The sequence below is a fragment of the Thalassophryne amazonica genome, chromosome 1 (genome assembly GCF_902500255.1).
Source record: "Thalassophryne amazonica chromosome 1, fThaAma1.1, whole genome shotgun sequence".
NCBI classification, from domain to species: domain Eukaryota; kingdom Metazoa; phylum Chordata; class Actinopteri; order Batrachoidiformes; family Batrachoididae; genus Thalassophryne; species Thalassophryne amazonica.
The window spans coordinates 122,034,646-122,048,656 of record NC_047103.1 but is presented as its reverse complement, the minus strand read 5'-3'; the positions used below and the strand labels follow the sequence as shown (position 1 = coordinate 122,048,656).

The 14,011-nt window shown below is 42.8% G+C and overlaps 1 protein-coding gene across 1 annotated transcript in view; it reads right to left on the bottom strand.

Moving 5' to 3' along the window:
- Positions 1 to 14,011, bottom strand: part of LOC117513706 (potassium voltage-gated channel subfamily H member 3-like) — a 519,543-nt gene that overhangs the window by 182,190 nt on the left and 323,342 nt on the right. The window contains exon 10 of the mRNA XM_034173951.1: positions 1,064 to 1,313. Coding sequence (XP_034029842.1) covers positions 1,064 to 1,313 — 250 coding nt within the window. The remainder of the gene's footprint in view (positions 1 to 1,063; positions 1,314 to 14,011) is intronic.

Here is a 14,011-nt window from a genome sequence, read left to right as displayed (position 1 = left end):
CCCACGTGGCTCTGTGGGTCAGGCCTCCATGTTGTAGTTGCATCATTACCAGTCACATGGTCCTCACGGGGGCTCGGAAGGTAGGACAGTAGGACAGTGGTTGCAAAGCACCGCTGTCCCAGTCCCACCTGGGCTACATACCTACAGACAATGTTGAGTCATCAGGCTATTTAACCCACGTCCGTGGGGAGACACTGGAGCAAATAAGAGAACCAACACAGCCACAGCAAGAACATGCAAAACAAAAACCTTCTCACTATATTTGTTCTTTCCTTGCCTTTTTTAAAGGTGATGAGAAAGTATGTCAGTATTGTGGGGTCAACTTACAACTAATGCTATGTCACAGGAAGTATGGCACAATATGTGTCATTACCTTGGATACCAAACATCAACCTGTGCCAGAATGTTTCTCCCATCAAGGGTGACCAAAACAATAGTTGCTCTGAAGGACCGATAACAGAATCATTAAGCAAAAAGGTTATCGATGTCGCTGGATCAAATAATTTCTTAACGATTCTCGAAAAGAACTGGTTCCTGATACCAACCCTATTTGTGAGTCACTTTGCTGCAGAAATCTAGGAGGACTTCTATGGACTGGAGGCCAAGACACAGAAGCCCTTCAATATTCAGATAGTAAAATGATTCAAGCTCAATGACGATGTGGCCCTAAAGAGGTTTGACCTTACTGAAGAAAGTGCCTATACTTGTTGAAATCCATGGCTAATTTTGGGAGTGCAAGTGAGATTTTTTTCTTGAGTGAGTCATTGTGGTAGTGCTGTGCAGTGTGCTAAACATCAATGTTGAATTTTCTGAAACAAAAAATATTACTGGGATAATTTTTGACCTACATTAAGAAATTGAATTGGCTTTTCTACGTTTCATTGAGGTTCAGCACCTACTGTACATGTCAAACTACTGTTTTACTTAAATGCTGTAAATTTTCTTGGGAAAGTAAAATATATGCTCACAATAAGTAAAAACTATTAATAACAATATTCGCTGAAATTTTAATCCAAAATGTCAGTGTGGTTCTCTGAGTTGTCCATTGTGTGGTGTGTTTTACCAAGAATTGCCAGCACCGTGTTGTCCTTCAGTACTTCCATGGAGCCAGAGCATACAAAGTAGATAGCCTGGAGGGCATCGCCTTGTCTGATGAGAAACTCTCCAGGAGCACAAAAAGAGGTCTTGATGATTAGGGAGAGTGAACGCAGACACCCTCTGCTGGCTGACTCAAAGAGTGGCAGTTGCAACAGCTCTTTGTTTAGATGCATGGCAATGTCAGCCCTCAACTCATCCGGAAAGTCCTTCAGCAGCTGTGAAGAGTATCACAATAAAAGAATGAAACATCAAACAATGGTTCACATGCTGTCTTAATAGTTACGGTAGGTTCTATTTTCAGATCAGTTGACCACCCAAAGCATTTTCTGTTAAAAGCAGACAACAGACTGATTCTTATGTATTTTGACCTGCTGAGTTCAAAAATTGATGTTGGCATGCCGTATCTTTACTCTTTCACCTTATAATTTGCATAAAATAAAATGGCCACCGATTTTGTCAAATGTCCCACAGGTTTACTTGTGTTTGCGTTAGAAACAGAAATAAAAGCTCTATTCTTATGTATTTTGACCTGCACAATTCAAATATTGTTATTAGCATGCTGTATCTCTACTCCTTCACTGCCTAATTTGCATAAAACAAAATGGCCACCCGGTTTTTCACGTTTTCCCAAAGTTTGCTTCTTTTTGCTCAAGAAAGGCAATGAAAACTCTTATATTGTGTTATTTGAGCTGCTGAGGTGATAGTTTCTTATTTGCAAGCTCTTTCTTCTCTCCTTCATCCATAATATGCATGAAACAACATGGCCACTTGCTGTTTTCATACTTGGTAGAAGCTTGTTCTCCAACAGAAATTGATAACAAAACCAATTTTTCCCCATGCCTCTGTTGCACAATCAGGCCTACAAATGCATGTATCTGTCAATCTTAATTATACTTATATTCATTCCTTGATGGCATGTGAATGACTCTTGTGTATTTTTCTCATCACAAATGCTGAACGATATAATGAGAATACTATGTGAAAACCTAGAGATTCTTTTTTACTTCATTTTGCTCATTTGAGTGCCTTGGTCAAATTAAAGATGGCTTACTTTTTTACCGGGAACAATACCAGGCAATCACTAAATTATTATTATTTTTTTTTTGCTAATTATGGGTGAAGGAGTAGGGATACAGCTTTCCAACAACAATATTTAAATTCTGCAGGTCAAAATACATAGAAATATAAGTTGTATTTTCTCATCCAAAGCAAATACAACCCCTGGCAAAAATTATGGAATCACCGGCCTCGGAGGATGTTCATTCAGTTGTTTAACGTTGTAGAAAAAAAGCAGATCACAGACATGACACAAAACTAAAGTCATTTCAAATGGCAACTTTCTGGCTTTAAGAAACACTATAAGAAATCAGGAAAAATAACTGTGGCAGTCAGTAACGGTTACTTTTTAGACCAAGCAGAGGGAAAAAAAATATGGAATCACTCAATTCTGAGGAAAAAATTATGGAATCATGAAAAACAAAAGAACGCTCCAACACATCACTAGTATTTTGTTGCACCACCTCTGGCTTGCAGCTTGCAGTCTCTGAGGCATGGACTTAATGAGTGACAAACAGTACTCTTCATCAGTCTGGCTCAAACTTTCTCTGATTGCTGTTGCCAGATCAGCTTTGCAGGTTGGAGCCTTGTCATGGACTTCCACCAAAGATTTTCAATTGGATTAAGATCCGGACTATTTGCAGGCCATGACATTGCCCCTATGTGTCTTTTTGAAAGGAATGTTTTCACAGTTTTTGCTCTATGGCAAGATGCATTATCATCTTGAAAAATGATTTCATCATCCCCAAACATCATTTCAATTGATGGGATAAGAAAAGTGTCCGAAAATATCAACGTAAACTTGTGCATTTATTGATGATGTAATGACAGCCATCTCCCCAGTGCCTTTACCTGACATGCAGCCCCATATCATCAATGACTGTGGAAATTTACATGTTCTCTTCAGGCAGTCATCTTTATAAATCTCACTGGAACGGCACCAAAGAAAAGTTCCAGCATCATCACCTTGCCCAATGCAGATTCGAGATTCATCACTGAATATGACTTTCATCAAGTCATCCACAGTCCACGATTGCTTTTCCTTAGCCCATTGTAACCTTGTTTTTTTCTGTTTAGGTGTTAATGATGGCTTTCGTTTAGCTTTTCTGTATGTAAATCCCATTTCCTTTAGGCGGTTTCTTACAGTTTGGTCACAGACGTTGACTCCAGTTTCCTCCCATTCATTCCTCATTTGTTTTGTTGTGCATTTTCTATTTTTGAGACATATTGCTTTAAGTTTTCTGTCTTGATGCTTTGATGTCTTCCTTGGTCTACCAGTATGTTTGCCTTTAACAACCTTCCCATGTTGTTTGTATTTGGTCCAGAGTTTAGACACAGCTGACTGTGAACAACCAACATCTTTGCGTGATGATTTACCCTCTTTTAAGAGTTTGATAATCCTCTCCTTTGTTTCAATTGACATCTTTCGTGTTGGAGCCATGATTCATGTCAGTCCACTTGGTGCAACAGCTCTCCAAGGTGTGATCACTCCTTTTTAGATGCAGACTAAAGAGCAGATCTGATTTGATGCCATTGTTAGTTTTGGGGATGAAAATTTACAGGGTGATTCCATAATTTATTCCTCAGAATTGAGTGAGTCCATATTTTTTTCCCTCTGCTTGGTCTAAAAAAGTAACCGTTACTGACTGCCACAATTTTTTTTCTTGATTTCTTATAGTGTTTCTTAAAGCCAGAAAGTTGCCATTTGAAATGACTTTAGTTTTGTGTCATGTCTGTGATCTGCTTTTTTTTCTACAAAATTAAACAACTGAATGAACATCCTCTGAGGCCGGTGAATCCATAATTATTGCCACACTTCTGACAAATTTGATAAAGCAGGCAGCCATTTTGTTTTATGCAAATTATGGGTGAAGGAGAAAAGATACAGCTTGCCAACAACATTAATTGAACTCAGCATGTGAAAATACATAGAAATAGAAGTTTTATTTTCTCTTCCAATGCAAACACAAGCAGACTTTTGAAAAGCTTCATGAAATGAGGAGACATTTTGTTTTATGCAAATTTAAGGTGAAGGGGTAAAGATACAGCTTGCCAACAACAATATTTGAATTAAGCAGGTCAAAATACACAGGAATCAGTCTGTTGTCTGCTTTTAACAGAAAATGCCATGGGTAATTTATACAACTTCTTTTCTGAAAATGGAACCTTACTATTAATGGCTTAAGAAGCCTTTGTTGTTACTTTAAATACCTATGTACAATAAACGTTTTCCTCTACATTTAACCATCCTAATTACAGTCAGACACAATCCAACCACTTGGAATAGAGGGCATCCACAGTACACTATGGCAGATGTGGAAATGCCACAGACAAAGAAAGTAGCAGATCTTAATGTTCATGGTGGGAAGAAATCACAGTGCCTGGAAGAAAAGTCAGGCAGACACTGGGAGAACAGGCAAACTCCTCACAGAAAGGAACTGGGCATAGGTGGATTTGAACACCAGACCTTCTTGCTGTGAGGCACGGAGCCATTGTGCTACCTGTTGAGGCAATTACAATGATGTTGGCCTAACATAAGATGTAATAACATTTTTAATCACCATATGGGGCTCTATCTTGACAGTGGGCATAAAGTGAGTGATGCAGATGCTTTTGCAGACTGCAAAGTTTATTTGCTAATGAAGTTATAAGTGCAAAGTTGTCAAGGTTCCCATGTTCATTAGATATTAGGTATAATCCAATCCAATCCAATCCACTTTATTTATAAAGCACATTTAAACAGACCCGAGTCTCCAAAGTGCTGCACAACAAAAGCATAGACACGGAAAATAGCAATAATAACAATAATAACAATAAAATAGATAAGATAAAATAATACATAAATAGATAAAACCATGATAAAAAAATAAATTTCAATAAAAAAAATAAATAAAAATAAATAAATAAAATAAGACACAAGGACCGTACAACTCACGCAGTGTTAAAAGCCAAGGAATAAAAATGGGCCTTAAGACAGGACTTAAAACACTCCACAGTGGGAGCAGATCGGACATGTGGGGGCAGAGCATTCCAGAGTCTGGGACCGACCACGGAGAAGGCTCTGTCCCCTCGAGTTTTAAGTCTCGTCCTAGGCACCATGAGCTGGGACTGGCCCTCGGACCTCAGAGCTTGTGCTGGAGTGTAGACCTGGAGGCAGTTGATGATATATTGTGGGGCCAGTCCATTCAGAGCTTTAAAAACAAACAAAAGTATCTTAAAATCAATTCTAAAACGTACAGGGAGTCAGTGCAGAGAAGCCAAAATTGGGGTAATATGCTGACGCTTTCTGGCCCCTGTTAAAAGTCGAGCCGCTGAATTCTGGACGAACTGCAGTCGGGAAAGTGCGTTATGGCTAATCCCCGAATAAAGTGCATTGCAGTAGTCTAAATGAGAAGAAATAAAAGCGTGCATGACTTGTTCAAACAATTTAAAAGGGATAAAAGGTTTCACTTTTGATAAAAGATGAAGGTAAAAAAAACTCAATTTTAAAACCGCGTTAACCTGTTTATCAAATTTAAGATCGCTGTCTATGGTGACACCAAGGCTGGTAACTTTGGGATGCACAAAACTTTGGAGAGGTCCCATGTCAAAGCGGGAATTGCCAAACAGAATTATCTCAGTTTTTCCCTCGTTAAGTTTTAAATAATTCTGTGCTAACCAAGCCTTGACATCACCGAGACAGTCGAGAAGGGGTGTCAGGGGGCAGTGGTTATTCTTGACAATCGGCATGTAAATTTGGCAGTCATCAGCATAAAAATGGTATGACATGCCATGTTTTCTAAATATCTCCCCGAGTGGGAGGAGATACAGAGCAAAAAGAATTGGGCCTAAGATAGAACCCTGGGGGACACCGCACTGCAGGGGAGCAGAAGAGCAGCAGGAGTCCCCCAGCCTCACAGAGAAGGACCTCCCACTCAAGTAAGACTCAAACGACTTCAAAGCAATCCCCCTGACACCCATACAGGTTTCCAAGCGAGATAAGAGAGTTGCATGGTCCACTGTGTCAAAAGCAGCAGTCAGGTCTAAAAGCACTAAAATAGCAGAGCTTCCCGCATCAGCTATTAAAAACAGCTCATTAAAAACCTTAAGAAGTGCAGACTCTGTACTGTGAAACGTTTTGTAACCCGACTGAAATGGGTCTAAAATGCCATGTGCATCTAAAAACGGCTGAAATTGAGCAAGCACGCATTTCTCCAAGATCTTGGAAACCAAAGGAAGCTTAGAAATGGGCCAATAATTTGCTAAAGTCACAGGATCAAGGCCAGGCTTCTTAATCAGAGGCTCAACAACAGCATTTTTACGAAAAGTGGGGACAGTGCCAGAGACCAGACTACTGTTTATTACCTCGCTCACAAAGGTGCCAATGGTGCCCCAAACCTCTTTAAAAAAGCGAGGAGGAACTGGGTCTGTAGGACTAGTAGAGGCTTTGAGTTTACCTACAATCCCAGTAAGAACAGCAAGTGGCACAGGCTCAAACTGGCTAAATGCTGCCGTACATGCGTTAGCCCCTGGACCACAAGGTGAAGAGGGCGAAATATTGGTCCTTATCGCAGCAACCTTATCATTAAAAAAGGAGAAAAATCTCTCACAGGTTTCATTGGTTATTTCCAATGCAGTGGAAGGATTAGGATTAAAAATAGAGTTCACAGTTTTAAAAAGAACACAGGGTTTGTTAACACTGTTGGCGATTAAGTCAGATAAATATTTTGTTTTCTCTGCTTTAACCACACACTGATAGTTCCTCCAGCTATCTTTAAGAACCTGGTAAAAAACCTCCAGGTGGTTCTTTTTCCACCTCCGCTCCGCCCTCCGACACTCACGCCGAGCTGCACGTGTAGTGTCATTTAGCCAGGGCTCCTGCCTGGACTTTGGGCGCATGATTTTAAGAGGAGCTACGCTGTCCAGCACATCAGAGCAGGTGGAAACAAAAGAGTTCATCAGGTGCTCCGTGTTCATGTTTATAGATGGACACGGGTTTAAAAGACTACACGCTGCAGCGGTAAAGAGAGAGCTAAAATCAGCCGCTGTGCTAGCCTTAATAGCACGGCTATGACGCACAGCTGGCAGCTGCTCTCCAAAAGTTAAAAACACGTCAAACATGACAGGGCAATGGTCAGAGAACACAGCATCCTCAACAATAACATGGCCAACCGAAAAGCCATGCGACAACACCAGGTCCAATGTGTGTCCGTGTATTTGCGTTGAGCCAGTGACATGTTGTGTTAGAATAAAAACTTCACATAAGTCTAAAAAGTCTCTGGCCATCGGCACGGACTGACAACATACATGCACATTAAAATCTCTGACAATTAAAATCCTGTCATAACGTGTACAGATAGAAACCATCAAATCATAAAAATCCTTGATGAAATCCATGTTGTGTCTCGGTGGTCTGTAAATGACAGTGCACAACACTGGATCAGTCTGTCGCGCTCTTAGCTCAAAACAGCTCAGTTCAAACGAGGCAAAAGACCACTCCGTAACAATTTTGTGCTGAATGCCAACCCGTAGAACAGTAGCTATTCCTCCGCCACGACCAGAGGCTCTTGGTGTGTTAATAAAAGTACAGTCAGGAGGTAATAACTCCGAGAAAGCGGTGGACTCACCAACGTTGATCCACATCTCAGTTAAAAACAGTACATCCAGCGATCGTGATGTGAAGAAGTCTCGAAGAATGAAGGTTTTATTCCCTACGGACCTTGCATTCACGAGTGCGTACTTCGTAGCAGCCGCCGTCGTGTTAGCCGCATGAGCTACCCGGCCCAGCGGCCTAAGGTTACTCGGGGACACACCACCAGAGCCCGAATGAAGAGAATGATGAGGGCGCAGCGCGCAGAGATCCTCCCGCTGTCCAATGATGGGCACCACCCAAGCGCCGACTGGAACAACAGTACGCCGTGACACATAATGGCGAAAACAGTCTCTAAGGTCCGGTGGAATAGAAGAAGCCCGCACTGTGCTCGGAGAAAGAGCCAAGAAGGTCTTTAGCCTCACTAGCCGGCCGGCTCGCACTCCCTGGCGTTTACGCTTCCTGGGCAGAGGCGCGTCCACCCAGACGAGCTGCTCTGGGAGATCAGCCAGGTAAAAAGAATTTGACTTTTTTGCTTCATAGATCGTGCATGATTGCACCGTATCCTTGATTTTTATTAATTCCTGGCAATTATACACCAATAGCAAATGAACAGTCCCTGTGACAGACATAAAAATCAATAAAAAATATACAAGCGTAGGCAGAGCCAAGCGGCGGCACAGACACTCCAGGTATAAGGTATAAGGTGGTTGTTGTCCTAAAGTAAATGCAACCAATTAAAGTGACATCTGTCATGTCCTTTAAATCATAGTGCGACAGACACACAGCACTGTGGCATTCCCAGTGGCTATCCCAGCAGTCATAGGGTGAGGTACACCCTGGGCAGGCTGCCAGACTATCACAGGGTCACATACAAATAGACAAACACACAATGGCCAGTTTACACAGTGGTCAGTTTAAATTTCCAATTCACCTAACTTGCATGCTTTTGGAAGTGGGAGGAAGCCGGAGCACCTGAATGGAACCCACACAAACATGGGGAGGACATGCAAACTCCACAATGAAAAGATCAGGTAAGAAACGATCTTAAGGCATATTTAACTCTCGCACTGCTGCACAATTCGTTGTGCCAATGCGACCCACTGTGTTCTGCTGGATGCTGCACTTTGTGCCACTGGACATTGTGTTATATAAAATAATTATTTTGTAGTGGATTAATCATTTGCTCTCAGAGTCTGACTGATGAAACCACCTCTAATCACTCCGGAATCACAGAGGACTTTTTTCTATAGCTCTCTCTCTCTCTCTCTCTCTCTCTCTCTCTCTCTCTCTCTTTCTCTTTCTATCGTGCTCTTCATTACATGGAGAACACATTTGAAATGATCTAAAAGGTAATTATTTGTAATATTTATATTGTTATGGCTTGGTAAAACAGTTGCATGTTCATTCCATCTTATGAGCAGTGGTGGGCACAGCTAACCAAAAAGTTATCTTTGATAACTGATAATCAGCTAACTGAAAAGTTATCTTTTTTAACACTAAACTGATAAACTATCTAAAACTTATCGGAAGCTACAGATAACCGATAACTTTCAATTTTGCCTCCCATATGCTCTCAGCTATGATAAAGCTGATTTTGAGTTTAAACACCGCCAAAACTCATAAACCCAAACAGCCAATGAGCCAGTGGTTCTGTCTTTGTGTGCTCTGCCCCTAGCTATAGAAAACCATTAACCCTGACAGGATACAGTGGTCCAGCGATGAAGTAAAGGTCTTGAAATGGAAAGCAGCTTTGAATTATGGTTTTACTTTATAAATAAAATTATTCCGGATAGAATAACTACATTAATGTAACTCTTAAAATGTACAAAGTGATATATAACACATATCTGCTAATTTTAAAATAATGCACTAATTCTGAAGATTTGAACATTAACACACCAAAGGGATTATGGGTAAACTAAGCTTCTGCTCATACTGAATGGTTGATTCATCCATTCTGTGTAAAAACCAACACAAGTGAATCAATGCAACATGTGTTGGTGTTTACAAATAAATGTGCTTTTGTAAAATATGTCATTTTTCTCATTTGTATAAAAAAGAAATTTTCAAGATCCCGCTAGACAGCACCTAAGCACAAGCATGATGACATCACAACTCTATCCGTTTAGGGAGACAAGGTTTCTTTCAATAACAAGAACTGTCAAAAAACGTTCTCATGCGTGGTTGCTGGAGTTATGTGGCGATAGGATTCGCCATTTGAATGCTTGAATAACGATGTCAGTCGCACAAAGAAATCAAATAATAGTGAAAATATGTTCGGTGCGGTGTCATAACGCATCAATCAGTCGCTTCGTGAGGCGTCATAACATCTGATCGGTTAGTGGCTCGGTGCGGTGTTATAACAGATCAGTCGCTCTGTGACGCGACATAACATCCGATCGTTAACGGCTCGGTGTGGTGTTATAACAGATCAATCAGCCGTTCTGTGAGGCATCATAACATCCGATCAGTTAGCGGCTCTGTACAGCGTTATAACAGATCAATCAGTCACTCCGTGAGGCATCATAACATCAAGCCTTACAACGTTCTTCCTGTGAGGCCACAATGCCAACAATAAGTCACTGTCCTACCCCCCTATTGAAACTGAAGCCATAGTTACACATATCAAGAGTGAGTTCAGGGTAATGGAGCCTTAAACAATGAAATTAAGGGCCCCTTCACACATAAAATGATTGAAACCAAGTAGCGCACGAAGAAGGAATTGCATGCCATTCATGAAAAATCGGAGCCACCTCAAATGCCTCTTAAACCTGTCGCCACAACCATTCACACACACAAGCGGCTGAAAGACAGCGCCCTGCGCATGCTCATTCGATACCCCTGTCGGCAAGTGTCGGCCAAATTTCAGTTGCCACACATGAACATCTAACACCCCTCGCTGGACACTTAGAAAAGGCGGGGCTATTTGCGCTCCTGGTATGATCGCAGACAGAAGGCGACCACATACAACCTGTCTGTGAAAAGAGTCTAAGTGCAACATGAGTGTGGCGTCACCAAGCAACACGCATGGGTGTATCTGTGCCAAACGCTCCCCACACACAAACACACATACACAAATGGTGTGTGGAGTGTGTCGTCGTCATCTGTGCCCCCCAACACAAATGGCTTGTGGAGTGTGTCGTCCCCCCACCAACACACACCATGAATCCAACATTGTTAGCGGTGGCTGGGGTCCCAGAGTCCAGTCACTGTCCAGCACAGTGCGCTGCTGGACCAGCTGACCACTATGGACTGCAACTCAGCTGGAGAACATGCAGTGCTCATGTGTGGGTGGGCGCTCACGCCCTCATGAGGACCGGCCACCATCTGAGTGTGCGGCATGGCGTGAAGCCGGCTGGGCAGGCTGATGTCACTTCCACCACGTAATTTGTAGTTTACATGACAGACAGAAGGAGTGGAAATTAAATAAAACAAATAAGGGTAAAGACGTGAACTCATTCTTGTGTGATTGCTTTGCTCATACGCTTTGCTGTGGACATACGGTGCATGTAAGCTGACCGCTGACAGCTGGACATGACCGTGCATGCAAGGTGCTACATTACAACACAGACATCAGACAGGTGCAGGACAAACATATAATAATACATACATGAAATAAAAATCACAGAACAAAGCAACAGAGAGTGAGCCTTTTTGTTCTGTGAGCTGCCGAGGTCCACTGACAGAGATGTGTATGTCCCCCTATGATATGCAGCTGTTCAGTAATCTGTGATCGTAAGTCAAAGCTGGGGAACACCTGTAGTGGCTGGTAGGATATGACCTCACATAACTGTACTATGGAGCGCAGACGTCAGCATGCTGTCCTCACGTGGGAATAAAGTAAAACATATTGCTTCAGCTGACCGGCTCGTCAGTGCACCGTTACGCTGGTGACTATCGTGCCATGCAGGAAATCACCCCACGGGATGCCCCCGCGAGGCGCGTGTCACTGCAGGATTTCCCCACATTGTAATGATTAAAACACATATCACATTTGCAGAGGATCACTACTTATGTGTTCACAACATGAGAGGCCAGCTCTTCATGAGACAGGAGCCAACTCTTCATGAGACGGGAGCCGACTCTTCATGAGACAAGCGCATCAGGTAATTAATGTAAGACATAAAAGGGAGAACAGTAATCCATGTCATTTCATTACTTCCTGGTGTGCGTCTAGGTGGAAGCTACCTCCGCTCTTTATAACAGGAATTAAGTATTATAAATTATGGTGTTTCATAGTTTTTTTGCTCCAGTGCTGTGTGCACGACTTTTGACGTGCTCGGTCTGTGTGTGTGCACGCAAACACGAGCGTGCACAATACCGTCACCATGGTATCGTGCATGCCTGTCTGACCATGCACCCCTCCCGCCAGCAGGTGGAATATTTCGCGGTTCCCCATTTTGTTTTTGGTTCACGGATTTCTTCCATTATCAGCGCCTTTCGTGTTTTGTGTGAATCCAAATCCTTTAATCCTTTATCCTTTCAATGTTAATATTTGGTACAGTAGCCTTTGTTTGCACACACTGCAGCAGGGATTTTGGTCCACTCCTCCATACAGATCTTCTCTAGATCTTTCAGGTTTGGAGTTTCAGCTCCCTCCAAAGATTTTCTATTGAGTTCAGGTCTGGAGACTGGCCGGGCCACTCCAGGACCTTGAAATGCTTCTTCATGACCCATCTTCAATGCTCTTATTGAGGGAAGGAGGTTGTTTGCCAAAATCTCACAATACATGACCCCATCCATCCTCCCTTCAATACGGTGCAGTCGTCCTGTCCCCTTTGCAAAAAAGCACCCCCAGAGTATGATGTTTCCACCCCTATGCTTCACGGTTGGGATGGTTATCTTGGGGTTATTCTCATCCTCTAAACATGGTAAGTGGAGTTGTTTCCAAAAAGCTCTATTCTGGTCTCAACTGACCACATGACCTTCTCCCATGCCTCCTCTGGATCATCCAAGTGGTCACTGGTGAACTTCAAACGGGCCTGGACATGTGCTGGCTTGAGCAGGGGGACCTTGCTGCCCTGCAGGATTTTAAACCATGACAGCATCATGTGTTACTAATGTAATCTTTGTGACTGTGGTCCCAGCTCTTCACACACTGCAGCAGAGATTTTGGTCCACTCCTCCATACAGATCTTCTCCAGATCTTTCAGGTTTGGAGTTTCAGCTCCCTCCAAAGATTTTCTATAGAGTTCAGGTTTGGAGACTGGCCAGGCCACTCCAGGACCTTGAAATGCTTCTTATGGAGCCCCTCCTTAGTTGCCCTGGCTGTGTGTTAGAGGTCATTGTCATGCCGGAAGACCCAGCCACGACCCATCTTCAATGCTCTTACTGAGGGAAGGAGGTTGTTTGCCAAAATCTCACAATACATGACCCCATCCATCCTCCCTTCAATGCGGAGCAGTTGTCCTGTCCCCTTTGAAGAGCACCCACAGAGTATGATGTTTCCACCCCCATGCTTCACAGTTAGGATGGTTTTCTTGGGGTTATTCTCATCCTCTAAACACGGCAAGTGGAGACGATTCTAAAAAACTCTATTTTGGTCTCATCTGATCACATGACCTTCTTCTACGCATCCTCTGGATCATCCAGATGGTCACTGGTGAACTTCAAATGGGCCTGGACCTTGCTGCCCTGCAGGGTCTTAAACCATGACAGCGTGGTCCCAGCTCTCTTCAGGTCATTGACCAGGTGCTCCTGTGCAGTTTTGAGTTTTCTCAGAATCATCCTTACCCCACAAAGTGAAATCTTGCATGGAATCCCAGAAGGAGGGAGCTTGCAGCCCTGTCTCACTTCTTTTTTTTTTTTTTTTTTGTGCTTCCGTGACGAAATTAGTCAAATTTTCGTGACGGAGGGTTTTAGAACTCACTATTCCTAACCCTGCTCCTACCTCCGACACTAACCTTAACCATAACCTAATCTTACTCTTGCCCCCCACCTTAACCATAACCACCATGACACCCCCCCCCCCCCCCGCTTCACTTTTAATTTTGTGCAGCCATCATGGAATGAATTAGAATTAATTCATGCTGCCATGATGAAAATGAGGCACTTTTTGTCACAATATCACAAACCAATTGATTAATGTATATTTCGTGCTGCTGAATCATGACTTGCCGTGAGACCAGGTTGGAGATTGACAGTCAACTTGTGTTTTTCACTCACTCAGTCATCTTCAACCACTTTGTCCATTCAAGGGTCGTGGGGGGCTGGAGCCTATCCCAGCAGTCATAGAGCGTGAAGCGGGGTACACCCAGGACAGGACACCAGTCTGTCGCAGGGCCA